Source organism: Leptonychotes weddellii, chromosome 9, assembly GCF_054177405.1.
Source record: "Leptonychotes weddellii isolate Sample4059 chromosome 9, ASM5417740v2, whole genome shotgun sequence".
Classification (NCBI taxonomy): domain Eukaryota; kingdom Metazoa; phylum Chordata; class Mammalia; order Carnivora; family Phocidae; genus Leptonychotes; species Leptonychotes weddellii.
Window position 1 is genome coordinate 82,975,347 of NC_138377.1, and position 18,669 is coordinate 82,994,015.

Sequence of the window (18,669 nt, forward strand, 5' to 3'; positions counted from 1 at the left end):
AGAGACACAGAGAGAGCAGGAACACAAGCAGGGGGAGTGGGAGAGGGAGAAGCAGGCTTCCCGCTGAGCAGGGAGCCCGATGCGGGGCTCGATCCCAGGACCCTGGGATCATGACCTGAGCCGAAGGCAGACACTTAACGACTGAGCCACCCAGGTGCCCCTAAAAATAAAATCTTAAAAAAAAATTTAATATTCTTAAGATATCAATTTTCCACATATTGATCTATATCAATGCAATCCAAACAAAATCTCAGTATTCTGTTTTGTAGAAATAGATAAGCTAACTCTAATAGGATGTTCATGTTCATAAAAATGAAACACTTGACTATAAACTTCATACCATATATAAATATTAACTCAAAATGGATCACAGAACTAAATGCAAGCGCTAAAACAATAAAATGCCTAGGGGCGCCTGGGTGGCTCAGTTGGTTAAGCGACTGCCTTCGGCTCAGGTCACGATCCTGGAGTCCCGGGATCGAGTCCCGCATCGGGCTCCCTGCTCGGCAGGGAGTCTGCTTCTCCCTCTGACCCTCCTCCCTCTCATGCTCTCTGTATCTCATTCTCTCTGTCTCAGATAAATAAATAAAATCTTAAAAAAAAATAAAAAAATAAAAAAAAAATAAAATGCCTAGAAAAAAAGTTTTGTGACTTTGGATCAGGAAAGTAGTTCTCAACCAGGGACATGTATCAATGTTTAGAGAAATTTTTTACTGCTACAACTGGAGGGAGGGACAGACAGTAGTACGGGACTCTAATGGTTAGAGGCCAAAGATTTTGCTAAATATCCTACAATGCATGAAACAGATCCCATAACAAAGAATTATCTGGTTCACATATCAATAGTGCCAAGGTTGAGAAGCCTTGGGTTAGGAAAAGATTTTTCAGATACAACATCAAAATCAAGATCCATAAAATAAAATAATAAATTGGACATAATCGGGGAGCCTGGGTGGCTCAGTCAGTTTAGCGTCTGCCTTTGGCTCAGGTCATGATATCCACAGCAGCTTTATTTTTTAATCTTTATTTTATTTTATTTTTTTAGAGAAAGAGTGCACCAGTGGGCGGGTGGGGGGGAGGAGGCGGAGGGGCAGAGGAAAAGGGCGAGAGAGAATCTTAAGCAGGATCCACGCGGGGCTCAATCTCATGACTCTGAGATCATGATCTGAGCTGAAATCAAGAATCAGATGCTTAGGGGTGCCTGGGTGGTTCAGTCATTAAGCGTCTGCCTTCGGCTCAGGTCATGATCCCAGAGTCCTGGGATCGAGCCCCGCATCACGCTCCCTGCTTGGTGGAGAGCCTGCTTCTCCCTCTCCCGCTCCCCCTGCTTGTGTTTCCTCCCTCACTGTGTCTCTCTCTGTCAAATACATAAATAAAATCTTAAAAAAAAAAAAAGAATCAGATGCTTAACCAACTGAGCCACCCAGGCACCCCTCATAGCAGCTTTATTTGTAATAGCCCCAAACTGGAAACAACCCAAAGGTCTAGAATCAGGTGAGTGAATAAACAAATTATGCTATATCCATATCATGGCAATAAAAAGGAATAAACTCTTGATACCCAGGACAGCTATAAATTAAAAAGGACCTAGAAGAACTTCTCTGTATTTTTCAAACTGAAGTCAAGTGAAAGTGTATGCATATCTGCACAAATACATTCCAGTGCACTGATCATTTAACCATCTTCCCTTTCCTAAGATTTTCACATATCATATGCTTTTTTCCCCCTCACAAATTTTCTTGTAATACAAAGGTTGCAGAACATCTGACACTCACAGTGGCCTTATGCAATTTTAAAATAATGACAGAGAATAGAGTTCAACATCTCTGAAGTGATACCTTGAAAGTGACATAGAAATCAATTTACCATAAGTCTTTTCATTTTAAAACTTTGAAAGATAGCCTAAAAATTAAAATTTAGTTTTAAAGACAGCATACTGTTAACATATTAAACCACCACAATTCCAATGAAGCTATTTAAATTAAAACTACAAATTTTAAATTATTTTCCCATAAAAAAACTCACCAATTAAATCACTTTTAAAACCCATTTACAGGTTTCATGTTTAAGGTTGTTTTTCTTTTTTTATTGATGTGTAGTTGGTGTACAGTATTATATTAGTTTCAGGTGCACAGTGATTTAATGTTCAAGGTTGTTTTCTAATTAAGGATAACCAATCCCATAATACACTTGATCCCAAGTAGAAATATTCTTATTAAATAAAATAGCACATTTTTGGAGACCTTTACCCATTCAATTTTTAAAAAATAATCTTATTTTATAATAGATTTAGATTTATAACAAAGTTGCAAATAGAGTTCAAAGAACCATTTGATTTTGAAAATCAACCTCCTTGATCATGAAGGGGCTGCTATCAGCCCACCTCCTCCTTCCTGGGTCTCAGAGCCAGTACTACCATGTAAGGTGTGGTTAAGTCTCTTTTTTGACTAGATTAATGGACTCCTCACTGCACTTTATCTAACTCCTCCATCTTCCCTACAAAGTACCCAGTTCTAGGATGTCACTACCAACAACTCTAACTTCACTTCTTACAAAAAGGAAGAGGAAAAGGAAAAAAGATGGAATACTACATCACAAACTAATGATGTAATGTATGGTGATTAACATAACAATAATAAAAAAGAAAAAAAAAGGAAAGAAAAAAGAAAAGGAAAGAAGATGATTTCAAGGATTTGAAAAATACAATCCATTTCTTTATTTCCCTTTCACAAACAAATGACATAAATAACACATCTCCTAGATCTAGGTTAAGAAATGTCGGCTCTGAAAATAATTTTTTCTTAAGATTTTATTTATTTGACAGAGAGAGACACAGCAAGAGAGGGAATACAAGCAGGGGGAGTGGAAGAGGAAGAAGCAGGCCTAAGCAGGCCTCCCCCCAAGCAGGGAGCCCGGTGCGGGGCTCGATCCCAGGATCCTGGGATCATGACCTGAGCTGAAGGCAGATGCTTAACGACTGAGCCACCCAGGCACCCCTTAAAATAATTTTTAAAAACATTACCTCAAAATTTCCTAAGAGACTAAGACTTGTTATAGGTGGAGCACTAGAACTCAGAAATGGTTTTTCATGAATATCTGGATCATCTTCAATGTTTAAACACGGTCGAGGACTATTAAAAAGAAAATCAGCAAATGAACACATTAAGCACAATATTTTCTAATTTACTTTTTGTACAAAATTAAATCAGGAGAATTTGATTAATTTTAATTTCACTTAAACTATAAGATAAAAAATTAATCCTAACAAATTTTAAGATATGGAATATCTAGTTTAAAATCCTGATTCAATTTTATGGTCCTTGCTATAATATTTGACAAAAAAATAAAAGTAATATCCTAGAAAGTTTCAAGATAGAACCTAATATATCACATAGTGGCATCTACGAGAAATATATAATGCAGCCTTCTCTATCAGTCTTAATCGTCAGTTAAAAATGCAAATACAAAGGCAAAATTATGTGACTAAAGAAAATAATGAGAGTATTATTTGTCAACATGGAACACATTTCCAAGGCTTTTTTGCAAAGAAGTGTAAGGTGAAGGAGAAGATGAATGACCAGAAATATTCAAACTTACTTAAGTGTTTAAAACCAATGTGTTTATTATGATGACCCATATATAGTAGCTACTCAAGCTACTCATTGTCTTTCTCCTTTCTTCATAATAACTGTGTGTGAAATATTTAAAATAAACAACTAGAAAATAATACTCCTGTTAAAGTTGTAATTTTTAGAGTAAACATTTATTGCACAAGACTAGAAATTAGTGTAATATTATTTCACATACACAAACAAATTTTAAAATAAATACCTTCTAGATGATAAGCTTTTCAGATGCAGTAATGAAGAATCCAAATCAAAGCAACCTGATTGTGTCTTTCTTTGAGGAACCTAAGATCAAAATAATCATTTGTGATATTTAAAAACACTGTAATTTTTTCTTGAATTGATAGAACACTTTTCAAATGAAAGCTAAGCATATACAGCAAATAATAAAACTTCTCCCAAAACAGCTTACTTACAATAATGCTCTTTATTACATACTGTTCTTATGTTCTCATTTTATTAACTGGTAGGAAAAAACAGATAATTAATAAAAGCACTTTTACTAGGTTTTGACTTTTTAAGAAGCAGTATTTGTTTTCTAAAACCAAATCTTACATGGAATCCTAATATATAAAAAGACTTTTACCTTTTATCTTTATTATATATAGTTGACCCTTGAACAACACAGGGATTATGGGGCACTGACCACCCCCAACCCTCTGCAGTTGAAAATTCACATATAAGTTTTGGTTCCCCCAAAACTTAACTACGAATTGCCTACTACTGACTGGAAGCCTTACCATTAATATAAATAGCTGATTAACACATATTTTGTATGTTAAATGTGTTATATACTGTATTATATTCTTAAAGTAAAGCTAAAGAACATGTTACTAAGAAAATCACAAGGAAGAGAAAATATATTTACAGTAAAAAAAAAAGAAACCCACATCTAAGTGAACCCAGGCAGTTCAAACCAGTGTTGTTCAAGGGTCAACTGTACTTCAGTATTTTGTGGGGGTAATAAAAGATTGATAGCTTTAAAATAAAAAGAAACAAAAAAGAAATAGTGATGGGAGCCTGGGGTCCTGCCAGGTCTGCTGCTCCTTAGTCCATCCCCACCCCACTGTACGATTCCAAGAACCCTGGAGCTTCACGGAGAACAGGATTGAAAAATACTGCTCTGCATGTTCCATCACCATTGTATACCACATTATATTTAAGACACCAATCAAACCAGCTAGATAAAAATATCCTAAAAATGAAAGAGCCAGGTGTAAAATAAAGGTAAAATCACATATAACATGCAAATTAGAAAGACTTGTTTCTAGAATATTAAATATCTATACCTATTAAATATATTTTTTAAAGATTTTGTTTATTTGACAGAGAGAGAGATAGTGAGAAAGGGAACACAAACAGGGGGAGTGGGAGAGGGAGAAGCAGGCCTCCTGCCAAGCAGGGAGCCCAACTGGGGGGTGGCGGGGCTCGATCCCAGGACCCCGGGATCATGACCTGAGCCGAAGGAGACGCCTAATGACTGAGCCACCCAGGTGCCCCATACCTATTAAATATGATATTGAAAGTCTAAATAGTCTCAATAGTTTTAAGAGTTTACAAGTGTACCATGCTATTTTTTGTAGTCAGAACTTAATGTGAAGTTTTCTATCTAAACTCTGTCTTTAATTCTGAAAAGTTCTTTATTTCTTCTGATACTGCATTTTCCTGGTTCCATCTAGTCCTATTTTTCAGAATTTGTACTAGACTTACACTGAACATCTCATTTTATCCTCTGTGGCTCTTTCACATTTTACCATCTCTCTTCCTTTCTGTACTTCATTCGAAGTGCTTTCTTAATATCTGTCTCTCCATTCACTCAATTGCTATTCAACTGATTCTAGTCCACTGTTAATCCATCTGTATTTTTATGAACATGTGTGTGTGTGCACAGCAATTAAAATATTTTTCATACTTAAAATTTTTATTTATTTTTATTTTTATTTTTTTTTAGATTTTTTATTTATTTATTTGAGAGAGAGAGAATGAGAAAGAGAGCACATGAGAGGGAGGAGGGTCAGAGGGAGAAGCAGACTCCCCGCTGAGCAGGGAGCCCGATGCGGGACTCGATCCCGGGACTCCAGGATCATGACCTGAGCCGAAGGCAGTCGCTTAACCAACTGAGCCACCCAGGCGCCCTGATTTATTTATTTTTGAAGTACACATGTTCTTGCATCTCGACCCCTTGTCTGTTCCTGTCCCACCAGAGGCATTAAACCCTAGCATTATATTAGGTTCAGATATCCTAGAGGGCCATAATTTGCCCCAAATTTGGAGATATATCTTTCTTTCTCTTACATTATATTATGTATTTAAGAGTTATACTCTGTATTATTTTGTATTAAAAGTTATATTCTATCAGGATTCCTGTGTTTGAGGAGGAAGGGTCTGCCTTTATCAACTCAGTCCACCATACTAAACAGAAGTCTACAGTGCCTTTTATATTGGTATGATGCTGACCTATTTTTTTTTCTGATCACTTGGGTCTTTTATTTTATTTTTTATTTACTTATTTTTAAAATATTTTATTTATTTATTTGACAAAGAGAGAGAGTGAGAGAGGGAACACAAGCAGGGGGAGTGGGAGAGGGAGAAGCAGGCTTCCCCCTGAGCAGGGAGCTCGATGCGGGGCTTGATCCCAGGACCCCAGGATCATGACGCGACCCGAAGGCAGATGCTTAATGACTGAGCCACCCAGGCGCCCCTCACTTGGGCCTCTTAAAAGTACCCCATAGGTAGGTCATATATTTGGGGTTATTTTAAATTGTTTGGAATTTAACTTCTCTAAAATAAACATTTATGGTCCAATATAAATTTAAATTCTAGATTTCTTATTCAATAATTATTTTTTGAACATAGGCCAGATATTGTATCCTTTCAGTTTGCTTAACACAAATAAAGCAACAAAAATTATCTTATGTCAGTAGCAAAAACATACATGTTTTTATTCTGCTATGATATTGCTCACTTGCCTCAGGTTTAACTGAAATGGCAGGTATAGCAACTAACTACTGATTGCTTACTATGTGTTAGGAATGATACTAATCATCCTCACAACACTAACAGAGACAGTATCACCTCCTTTTTAATGATGAAGAAACTGAGGCTCAGATTACTGAACTAATGTCACAAATGTCATACAGCTAGGGTGAAGTCAGTGTGACTCCAAAGCAACACTCTTAACCATTGCACTCAGATCTACAAATCTATTTGTAAATGTAGAGTGGGGAAATTTATATGTCTCAAAATAAGATATGGCATGGCTTCCAGGTTAAAGACAACCACAAATTTGATTCCCAAATGACCAAGCTGGTGGTGTCAACCAGCTTTGGTGCTAAAATACAAATTTATACAAACCCACTTGACACTAAATATTTTCTTTATATTTAGTAACAATTAAAATATTAGACAAAAGAATTTCAAAGAAATTTTATAATCCTAATATTTTTATTCATGCTTTTAGCCTTTCCCCATATTAACACATAACTATTAAATAAAAAATAAAATGTTTCCTAACTGGAAATTTCTGTTAAAGGTATTTAAATTCTTTTCAATTACAATTTGGATAAAATGATTTGTAAACATTTTAGACGTTTCCAACTTTAAATATGAAATAAGAGGAAAAAAACCTTACAGGACTTGAAAGAAGAGGCAATCCAGTTCGAGGATGAAAGGCTCTGGTTGAAGTTCCATCTAAGGAATGAAAATTATGTTTCCGCCAGACACTTGAATGTTTCAGTGGTATAGTCTTCTGCTAGGAAAATAATTAGATTTTATGGTAATATATAAGTAATTTGTGATTTTATTCTTATTCCTAATATGTACTGAGGTATTACATCCTTGGTGGTGAAGTTGATGATCTATAGATCTATATCTACACACACACACACACACACACACACACACCCATTCTTACTTTAATCAGAAAACAATGTCTAAGTTTTTTCCAGGATACTGAATAAACTCAAATATTCTAAAGAAACTATGTCCAAATATAATTGCCTAATCAACATATGGTCATATTTATAAATACTCAGAGTCTAAAATCTGGTAAACTAACATTTGATATTTTTAATTTGTAAAAAAACCAAAAAAACTACTCACAGGTAGAAAAAATAGAATATTCTAAAATATAAAACTATGTTACTATTTTTTTTTTTTTTAAAGATTTTATTTATTTGACAGAGAGACACAGCGAGAGAGGGAACACAAGCAGAGGGAGTGGGAGAGGGAGAAGCAGGCTTCCCACTGAGCAGGGAGCCCGATGCGGGGCTCGATCCCAGAACCCTGGGATCATGACCTGAGCCGAAGGCAGACGCTTAACGACTGAGCCACCCAGGTGCCCCTAAAACTATGTTACTATTAAGAGACATTCTCAGAGCATATAATTTGGTGGAACATGATACAGAAATACAATAAATGTGAATTAAAAATATATATATAATGCAGTTACAGTACAATGTTTTTGAAGTGATACAGGAAACAGGCTAATTCTTCAGAATTAGGCAAGTTTAAACCTGAACACCAGAAATTCATAGTAACACATGAAAATCAGAAAAGACTAATTTGGGTCCTGGCTCTGCCATTTGCTAGCTTTGTGACCCTGGGCAAGATTCTTAAACTCTCTAAGCTGAGGATCCTCATTTATAAACTGGAGTTAGTAGTAACACCTAACTTCATAGTTTAGTGGAAGGATTAAGTATGTCAACATGTGTAAAATATTCAGAAAAAGGCCTGGGCACTTAGTAAATGCTGTATGATTATATTTAAAACAAGAACATGAAAAAATAAATCTTAGTACCTTGAAAAATACTATAGCCAAATTGAGCCACCCTATTAGGTACCAGAAAGGATCATGAAAAGCTAATTGTTCTGTGACAATTATAATTTTAGGAAATTAGAAACTACCATTTGATTAAGTCCATATGTTAGAGAACTAATTTTAGTGATAAAGATGAACTAAGGTCATTCAGATTTGGACCAAGGTAGTTAAGTAGTTTTCCATAACTGAGATTTAAATTTGTGATAATACTTGGAGAATTAAGGGAAATTAAAGTATAATAATAATTTTCTAAACTTAAAAAATGGTTTTGTATAAAGTCAAATAAAATGGAAATAATCGAAGTATCTTCTTGACATAGTGCATGGAAGGTTTACAAAATATTTCAAAATCTGTTATTTGATTGCTGTTATTTGGTTGTCACAAATGGGATAGGCACAAGAGATTGATCATTCTCTGAGGAGACTGAGACTGAGGGTTTTAAAAGTTACATGACTTACTCAGTGTGACTTAAGGACCAAATTGTGAAGTCAGGACTGGAACCCAGGTATTCTGACCAAAGCCTAGTAATTTCACTATAGATATTCCTACTAAAATCCTTAGCTGAGTGGTAGCATAACACAATGGGCACACTGTATTAGGTCAGAGCTGCTAACAAACAATATGTTAAGCGAATGAGTTTCATTTCTGACTATTTACTCTCCAGCACTTGTCCATAGTATTGAAATAACTAAAAAAAACGGGGGGGGGGGGGCATGAAGAATTTATTTAACATTTGCTCTTAAGTGGGTTATTTAGAAAGGATGTTAATACTACTTTTACTGCAGGTTTATTGTAACAGATTGTGTACTATAATTAATGGGTACCTTGGGCCTTTATAACTAGAGTTCCTGTAAACAAAATTCAAACCATATGACTGTTTGAGAAATATATTTGAAATATTAGATGTTACCTACCAACACCTCTGTACTTTTCAGTCGCTCACATGTAGACAAACAGTTTTTGATATTCTTTCTCTGAGAACAGTTTTGCGATTTTTCATCAATTGTCTCTTCTTTCTTATCCTGTTCATTTTTCAATTGGTCTGGCTTTTTGCATTTGAAAACTTCATTATCGTTGAGATAATTTTCTATACTATTAAGTTGAGTATTTTGCTCACATGTCTTGGGCCTTTTCGAGTCTTTATTTGAACACTTGTTTTCATGTTTGTTCAAATATCCAGACATTTCCAACACAGTTTTTATTTTTGAGTCATTTTTCTTGGAATTCTCAAATTGATGATTGTTAAAAGATACTGGATTACAATTTTCATTTTTTATTATTTTTTCCTTATACTTATTTGTGCAAATCTGTTTGTCGGTACTGTTGGAATTTGAATACTGTTTATCGATTTCATTGCTAATTTCTTGCTCCTTAAATTGACACTCAGAAAGTGTACTTTCCAATCTAACTGTCAAATCTAAGTTATTTTTTTTGCAGTGAGGCGTATTTGAGGGAGTCAAAAAACCAGTAGCTTTGTTCTGTGTCTCTTGAAATGTATTTTGGATGATTTCACTAGGATTGTCCTGATAAAAATTTCTTATTTGAGGTTTCAAAGAGGACTTGACTTTACTATTGCATTTAAAAGAACTCAATGAATTACTGAGTATTAAGTTTTCCCTTTCACTGCTGTCTTCTAGTAAGGAAAATTTTTTATTAGAAATGGAAACGGAGGTGTCATCCTTGTTTTTCTTCAACAAATTTTTGTCTTCATACAAACTCCTAAATACTTTAGAAGGAACAGAATTGGAGTCATGCACGTTGAATGACTGCCGGGATATATGTGATGCTGTTGGATCAATATGCTCCAAGTGTTGTGCAATCCTTGCGATAACATCTTGCCGCTCCTGGAGTAAAGAGCCTATCAAAGGATTAGTCTCACCAACAGACTGACGAGAATAAAGACCATCGGAAATACCAGTTGCACTTCGAGGAGTTTCTGGTTTTACTTGAATTTTTCCCTCACTGGTGTCTTCTGAGGAGGTAAGCTCTGGACTACCAAAAGAAATGGAGAATGTTTCTTTACATTTTCTCACATTTTCATTTTCTTGTGAAACTCGGAAAAGTTTTGAATTAAGCGAACTAGACTGCTGCATATTAAATGGATGTCCAGAAACATGTGAAGTGCTCGGATCACAATGAATCAAATGCTGAGCAATTCTTGCAATAACTTCTTGTCGCTCCTGAATTAAAGAGCCTATTAAAGGATTAGTCTCACCAACTGATTGCCAGGGACTCTGGCGGCCAGAGACATTGGAATCAATCATTGAAAATGATTTTAAAGTTCTGACTGGTGTTTCATGTGACTTTTTATCTCCTCTACCACTGTAACCCAGAATATTGGCTTGACATGTTCCACAGTCAGATTTACTGCCAGTGCCTGGATACAGTTTGACATTTTTGACAGCTGCGGTATATTCTGGAGTTGTGCCATTTTTTGGATGCAGTACGCTTTCAGGTGCCATGGTCCAAGATTGTTTGCTACACAGACGCTGTGAACTATTTGTACTACATTGTTCTGCTTCATTAGAATTGCGGTGCTGATGGGCTTTAAGTTCATGTTCTTGAATTCTTTTCTCATAAAGGCCAATATTAGTGTGAATACTACAGGTCAACACTGGGTAATTAGACTGTCTGGGCAAGGACTGAACGCTGACTTTCAAGGCCACATTGTGAGAAACATTGGGAACAGGAAACACATGTTCAATTGGAGTCTGTGAAAAATTCCACTGCAGGTCTACATCAGCAGCACTGATTCTAGAATCATACAGAAAAATAGGGACTCAACGGATTATAAAACTTATAACATTATTGTATATTATGAAAAATTTCAAATCGTCATATACTTATCTTTGTTTACATTAATTACTGTTAAAGGGAAGTAAAAAGGCTTTACTTTCAGCTACTTTACCATGGATGTCATTCTGATAAAACCAATATAAGAAGTACAATAGTTTATGCTTAGAATAGGGATGATCTTTTTAAGAACACTAGACTACTTAAGCATTAAAGCTCAAGAATATTATAAGTTAGAGTTATTTGTCAAAACAGAAAAAAATGGACTTTGTATTTACTACTAAATAAACGGATTCAGCTAATTCTGTTGTACAAGGTGATTATGAGATACTAGCTATCTCATGGCCACCTGCCTGCAGAGACAATTAGATAGCTGTTCAGCATCCTGTAAATTTATAGTTTTCAAGATACAAAATTAAGTAAGTCTACCATTATGGAAATTCAGCAGCCCAGAAAGTTTTTCTACTGTATTTATAATGGTAGCATTAAATCCATTGTTGGTTCTCGAAAGATAAAAAAATGCTCTGAAAACTATTCTATGCCAAATTTAACTCAAAAAGCAAAGTTCATACTGATTCCCATTTAAATTTCGCTAAATTGTTTTGAGAAAAACTTCAGTAAATTTTATCTACTTACATTTAGAAATGAAGGAAATTAACTGTTTAAAAGGTAAAATATGATTCAGTAGCTAACCCATATAATTGAATGCACACTATTCTTATTTTGCCCTAGACATACCTGTAAAGAATATTTCGTGGAATAGCACCATGAGAAACACTCAGCCAAGCACTTAATTGAGAAAAAAACACAAATGAGCGGACAGCCAATAGAAGAGTCTTCTCTTCAATAAATCGATCTCCACTCCTAAGGTAAGTAAAAAGTATCATTTAAATGTCAGCAAGTATGAAATGACTGAATTGTAGAAAGATAGAAGCTAAAATAAACATTCAGGATGTGTGCTTTCAAGAGCATAGAAGTGCATTTACTAGAGTCACTTCAAATCACATAAGTACTAAATGTCTAAATTTTACTGCGTAAAAGTAAATAGTAAATAGAAGTAAATAGAAGAATTCAAAGACATGACATATTACTAAAATAATTTATAGAAAGCAATGGAAAACCTGATTTACCAACAACTTCAAACAGTACAACAACTCACTGTCGAGGAACTGGCTCCAATACCCATCTTTCTAATAATAATGCATCTTGCTTAATTGCAGGATCATGGAGATCAATTCCTTCTGTGGTGGGCCCATCATCACTGTAGCAGCAGTCTGGTAGTAGCATCACTTCCACCATGATTGGAAGGCTATTCTTCCACAACAGCGAGACCTCAGACCTAGTTCTTCTGGCTTGGCGACACTTAAGGGAAAACGAATATAAGCAAAATGTCTCAATAGTCCATAGAATTTTATATTTAAATTTTAAAATTATAATTGAAAAACAGACTTCTATATGATCTGAGTCATCAATGGGAGACCTTTGCTTAGGCTTGTCTATTTAGATTTCATCATTAAGTAATGGATTAACATTACTGAGTTCTACAGTGCAAGGATTAGTACTAAACATGTATGGTGCAAATTTCCTTGGGGGTTATTTTTGTTCTATTTTGTGGAAAAATAACTGCCATAACACAGTATCTGACAGACCTTGAGGTGGCCAAGCCTAGTTTGTTAATTATATCATCATTACAGAAGAAAGATTCATTCCAAGTGAAAACCAAAGTATTAAAAATTCATTTTCATTAAATGCTCAAAAAAGACAAGATTTTAAAAGTGTAAATTTAGACTAAGAAAGGAACTGTTGAGGGGCACCTGGGTGGCTCAGTTGGTTAAGCGACTGCCTTCGGCTCGGGTCATGATCCTGGAGTCCTGGGATCGAGTCCCGCATCGGGCTCCCTGCTCGGCAGGGAGTCTGCTTCTCCCTCTGGTCCTCCCCCCCTCATGCTCTATCTCATTCTCTCTCTCAAATAAATAAATAAAATCTTTAAAAAAAAAAAAAAAAAAAGAAAGGAACTGTTGAGAAAATCCTTGTACACTACCTACCAAACTAAGTATTTTTAAACATTAATATGATAGCAAAAAGGATCCTCCCATGGTGGGGGAGGGAAGGAATATCAGAGGGACACTGACTAATGCGAGGAATATAATCATGAAGATAATGCTACTAAATAAACACAAAGTCAATAGTAATAATAATCTTAAATCTGGCATGTGAGAAGGCAGGTATGAAATTGGCTGTCAACCTGTATGTTGATTTGCAAAGGTACTTACTGTGCTTTCAAGAGCATTTAGAGTCAAGGTTATTAGCTATGGTCCAGGATTAGGATTGTTTCCATTATAGTTTTAACCGATTTTATATTTAAACGTGAACACTGTAATTATCATTTAACACAAATGATGACAGAATTTAAACTAGTTTATATAAATATAAATAAAAAATACTCAACACACAATTCTCACCTGAGCCAGCTTGTCACTGCACTCATGTTTGGTAGTTACTGGGTAACAGGACTGTGCTGGAGGGCAATGGAAACTTTCTGTGCGACCTTTTACAGAACATTCAGGTGTTCGACCTTCTGTTATTAACAAGGCCAAAGAGACCAAGAACTCCTCTGCATCATATTCAAAATACTCATCTAGTGTATCTGGTATTAAAAAAAGAAAGAAAGAAGAGTCTCCAAATTAATGTATTCTTGATAAGAACTCACCTTTTACACCTAAAATACCTAATGTCACAATCCACATTCAAGCATATTCACTAACAAAGAGTGAAAGGGGAATAAAAATGAGGCAATTAAAATACAGTAAACTCTTGATTCAAAGTTATACAGGGTAAGGAGAGGATCGATAATTCCAAATTCCAGTTAAGACAAAGATGGTTAAAATTATGGCATAAAATTATTTTTACGTAAACTTCAATTAAAATATCTAAGATTCAGGTATACATTTGTAATTCTATGGATATTTAGATTTTTGGATGTCAAGTGCAACAGTTTTCACACACAAAATTTCACCAATAACCAAAGGGTTGAAAAGTCTTGTGTCATACATTTTTAGGTAAATGCTTTATTATTATTAAATATTAGAGAGAAGATGCAAATTCAAATGCATGTTTCTCCCCTTTCCCTTGCCCGTTTCTTATCTAGTTCCTTGTTCTCACAACCCCAATTCTGTGCTGTGGACAGTCAGAGCTATGGAGCCCTTCTCTGCCAATGCTATACAGCAGTATTAGTTTCAAAGGAGAAATGCTGGGGGCGCCTGGGTGGCTCAGTCGTTAAGCATCTGCCTTCGGCTCAGGTCATGGTCCCAGGGTCCTGGGATCGAGCCCTACATCGGGCTCCCTGCTCCGCGGGAAGCCTGTTCTCCCTCTCTCACTCCCCCTGCTTGTGTTCCCTCTCTCGCTGTGTCTCTCTCTGTCAAATAAATAAAAATCTTTAAAAAAACAAAAAACAAAAAACAAAGGAGAAATGCTGTAATTATCCAGTAGGCAATGTAGGCCCAAATTGCTACATATAAAGTGTGTTACTTTTTGGTTACTACTCAGTTCCAAAAAAATCTAATCTGCAGGTGTTTTCACTTATTTGTAATTATTTTTAAATTTCTCATAAGTGCTCCAAGTTTGTGAAACACAGTTAAATTTCAAAAGTGTTAACCTACTACACAGGTTGAACATGTGTGCAAATATACACACACAAAATTCAATTTGTTGTGCAATCCAATTAAACAACACATACTTTAAGTACTTACTACACTGTATTAGGTGACAGGGATACAGAGTTCTACTGCACATAGCTCCTGGTCGCAAAGGGTTTATGATTCAGAAATGACTTTAAAAGCAAATAGAACACTACAGCATTTGATAAATGTGTAACAGTGGTAAAATTTTGCAAAAGAGGTAGGCATTGAAATAAAAAAGCAGGATCAGACCTATAAATACAGAGAACAAATTGATGGTTGTCAGAGGGAAAGGGGTTAGGGATTGGGCAAAGTGGGTGAAGGGGAGTGGGAGATACAAGGTCCCAGACATGGAGTAAGTCACAGGAATAAAAGGCTCAACACAGGGAACACAGTCAATGATACTGTAATAGCATTGTACGGTGACAGATGGTAGCTACACTTGTGGTGAGCCTTGTGGTGAGCGTAGCATAGAGAAACTGAATCTCTATGTTGTACACATGAAAGTAATGTAACATTGTGTGTCAACTATACTGAAATAAACTTAAAAAAAAAAAAAAAAAAGGTAGGCATTGAGCAGAACCAAGAGAGAAAAAACATAACTTGAGTAGAGAATTTGTATAGAGAAAGCGTGTAAACGAAAGAACTGGAGTCAGATCATGAATAGTCTTGAAGCGTATGATGAAGAATGCCTATTTTTAGCCTTAGGAAGGCTTATCAGGAAAAGAAGCAGCCTTAAAAGCCAAACTTTATTGAGTTGGTATTTTAAGACCATTCAGAAAAATTTCCCTAAAATGACCATGTGCAACACATAAAATAACAGCCAACACTTAGTAACATTGTCAGGCATTGCCAATTCTCAGTACTTTTTACACATTAACTCATTTATTCCTCAGAACAGCTCTAAAAGGTGAGAACTGTTTGTATTTTACAAATACAAAAACTGTTTCATAGCTAGACAAATATGGACTGTTAGGCTTACCTAATAATTACATATTTTAGAAGAAATAATTTATTTGATATAAAGCATAACATTAAGAAAACAGAAAGGATGTCACAAATTTTCACAGGTTATGAAGGACAGATCTCTGGAGACTGGGGATTAATGAATCAAAACATAGCTCTAGGGTCCCTCTACCTCCAAGACCATAATGAGGATCCTGTTGCTGCTTCTGTAGTGCCCTGCACTTTAGGCTCTGGAGTTCCCCATCTGTTCTGTTTAACAAAAGAGGTGAACAATTTGGCCCCTAGGAAAACTCTAATCAGAGTGATCCATAAATAAAATGGACTAACTCTCAAGAGAAGTAAATTCTTTATCACCAGGGGTATTCAAGGACAGACTGACAGACACATGCCAGGGGTGTGGTTGGAAGGATTTAGATATCAAGTGGTAGCTCAGATTTGCAAGAGTTCTTTCAACGCTGGCAGTCTGTGAATCTCTGTTCTTCAGAAGTAGCTCAGAAAAACACCCAGGAGAGAGGCCAGAACCATTACGTCTTTCTCAAGAGACACTAACTAGAAGCCCCTCTGAACCACTACTCATCATGTAGTCATTTAGGACAAAAACCCAGGATAGCTCAGAGCTACTTCAAAGCTCTGTCTAGACGGAAAAGAAGAAGAATATCTTACCCATCACTGGGCTGCTGTATATGCTGTTCAGTTTACTTTTAAAGCCTGGCAAAGTAGTAGAAAGATTCCATGCTTGTCATGACATGGAATACAATGACAAGAGAAGCAGAACAACCTGGGGGTTGCTAATAAAGTTTCTTTAAAAATAATGTTCTTATTTTTACTTCATGGAGGATAATCTGGTAACAACAATCAAAATTCTCCTTCCACAAATTTATCAAGGAAATAACATGTACACCAAGCTGAATATTAAAGGATATTTATTAACATGTTTATACCAGTTTTTTAAAATGGAATAAACCAGTGTGCCTCGGTGGCTCAGTTGGTTAAACGTCTGCCCTCTGTTCAGGTCATAATCCCAGGGTTCTGGGATCCTTCCCTGCTCAGCGGAGAGTCTGCTTCTCCCTCTCCTTCTGCTTCTCCAACTGCTCACTCTCTCTCCCCCCCCCGCCCTCTCTCTCTCTCTCAAATAAATAAATAAAAATGTTTTAAAAAAATGGAATAAACCTAAATGTCCAACAATATAGGACTGGTTAATATACTGTGGTACAGTTATATATCTACAAAATATCTTCAAGGTGAAAACACAATGTTTCGAAAGAAAGAATGTTATGATCATGTGTTTGTGGGATCACATGTGCCACATGCATAGAAAGACACATACAACAAAATTTTATCAGGCCTGTAAAGTGAACATAAAAACACATAAGCTAAATTTTAAATAAACTATATTCTCGGGTTGGTATTAGATAAATGATAAGGCCTATTAACTGAAAAGTAACAAGTAAATAAAAGCATTACCTAGTGTCACATTTTATTTAGTTGTTGCGTTGCAGAATTCCTACTTAGTAGGTCATAGTTTAGTTACTTAATGCAGGAATTTGTGAAGACAAACCTAGGTTAACAGCATACTGGTTGAAATACTGGAACTGAGCAGTTTAAAATGCCTTTTCTTTTTGCTATTTAAAAAATTAAGATCTAGAGTCTCATACTGGTAATATGAGAAACATATATGGAGGGAATTGAGAATGGGTGTTAAGAATTAGTGGAAGAGGTTATGCTCAAAGCATTGGATTCTTTTTTTTTTTTAAAGATTTTATTTATTTATTCATGAGAGACAGAGAGAGAGAGAGAGAGAGGCAGAGGGAGAAGCAGGCTCCCAAGGAGCAGGGAGCCCGATGCGGGACTCGATCCCAGGACGCTGGGATCATGACCTGAGCCGAAGGCAGAGGCTTAACCATCTGAGCCACCCAGGCGCCCCAAAGCATTGGATTCTATTGACAAAACCAGTATGTAGGTATTAAGACTTCATATATTCAACAATTATTTATTATATACCTGCTGTGTGCCAGGCACTTTCCTAAACACTGGGACTTGGAGCTTGTGGTGGCAAAGAAAAACAAGAACAGATTAATAAGAAAAATATCAGATGGTGCTAAGTGCTATGCTTTAAGTGTAAAAAGAATGATGTGCGAGTGATTATGTGAATGTTTTTATATTGCATGTTCAGGGAAGGCTTTTCTGAGCAGGCAACATTTAAGCTGAGATCCGGACAAGGAGCTAGCTATTCAAAAATGAGGGGAAAGAGCATTTTTTAAAGGATTTATTTATGAGAGAGAGAGAGAGAGAAAAAAAAAAAACAAGCATTAGAGGGAGAAGGAGAGAGAACCCCAAGCAGACTCAGCGCTGAGTGCAGAGCCTAATGCTGGGCTAAATCTCACGATCCTGAGAGCAAGACCTGAGCCAAAACCAAGAGTAAGAGTCTGACCCTCAACCAACTGCACCACCCGGGTGCCCTGGGGAAAGAGCATTCTAACCAGAGGGTCCAAGGTGAGAATGAATGGGTATGTGCTGGAGGAGTGAGGCTGGAATGGCAGCAGGAGGGAGAGAAATTGGTACAAGACGAAGTTTAGAATGGTGGTCAGGGACCAGATTATACAGGATTCTGAAGCTAGAGCAAGGAGTTTAAATTTTGTCATAAATTCAATGTGAAGTCATTGGGTGGCTTTAAGGAAATGACATGATCTGATTTACATTTTAAAATGATCACCCTGGCTGCTATGTTGCTAATAGGAAAAAGAACCAAAGTGGGTATACTAGTTAGGAGGTTACTATAGCTGTCCCG

General features: G+C 36.1%; 1 protein-coding gene across 6 annotated transcripts in view; it reads right to left on the reverse strand.

Moving 5' to 3' along the window:
• Positions 1 to 18,669, reverse strand: part of ATOSA (atos homolog A) — a 97,518-nt gene that overhangs the window by 19,435 nt on the left and 59,414 nt on the right. For 5 of the 6 annotated variants that reach the window (XR_004075669.2, XM_081831093.1, XM_031028147.2 and 2 more), the window contains 7 exons: positions 13,701 to 13,885; positions 12,398 to 12,600; positions 11,977 to 12,102; positions 9,360 to 11,199; positions 7,258 to 7,377; positions 3,832 to 3,911; positions 3,023 to 3,131 (listed from right to left, as the gene is read on the reverse strand). Coding sequence is in view for 5 of the 6 variants with exons in the window: in XM_081831093.1 (XP_081687219.1) it covers positions 3,023 to 3,131; positions 3,832 to 3,911; positions 7,258 to 7,377; positions 9,360 to 11,199; positions 11,977 to 12,102; positions 12,398 to 12,600; positions 13,701 to 13,885 (2,663 nt within the window). In the remaining variant the exon portion in view is untranslated. The remainder of the gene's footprint in view (positions 1 to 3,022; positions 3,132 to 3,831; positions 3,912 to 7,257; positions 7,378 to 9,359; positions 11,200 to 11,976; positions 12,103 to 12,397; positions 12,601 to 13,700; positions 13,886 to 18,669) is intronic. The other variant, XM_031028146.2, reaches the window with a different exon arrangement.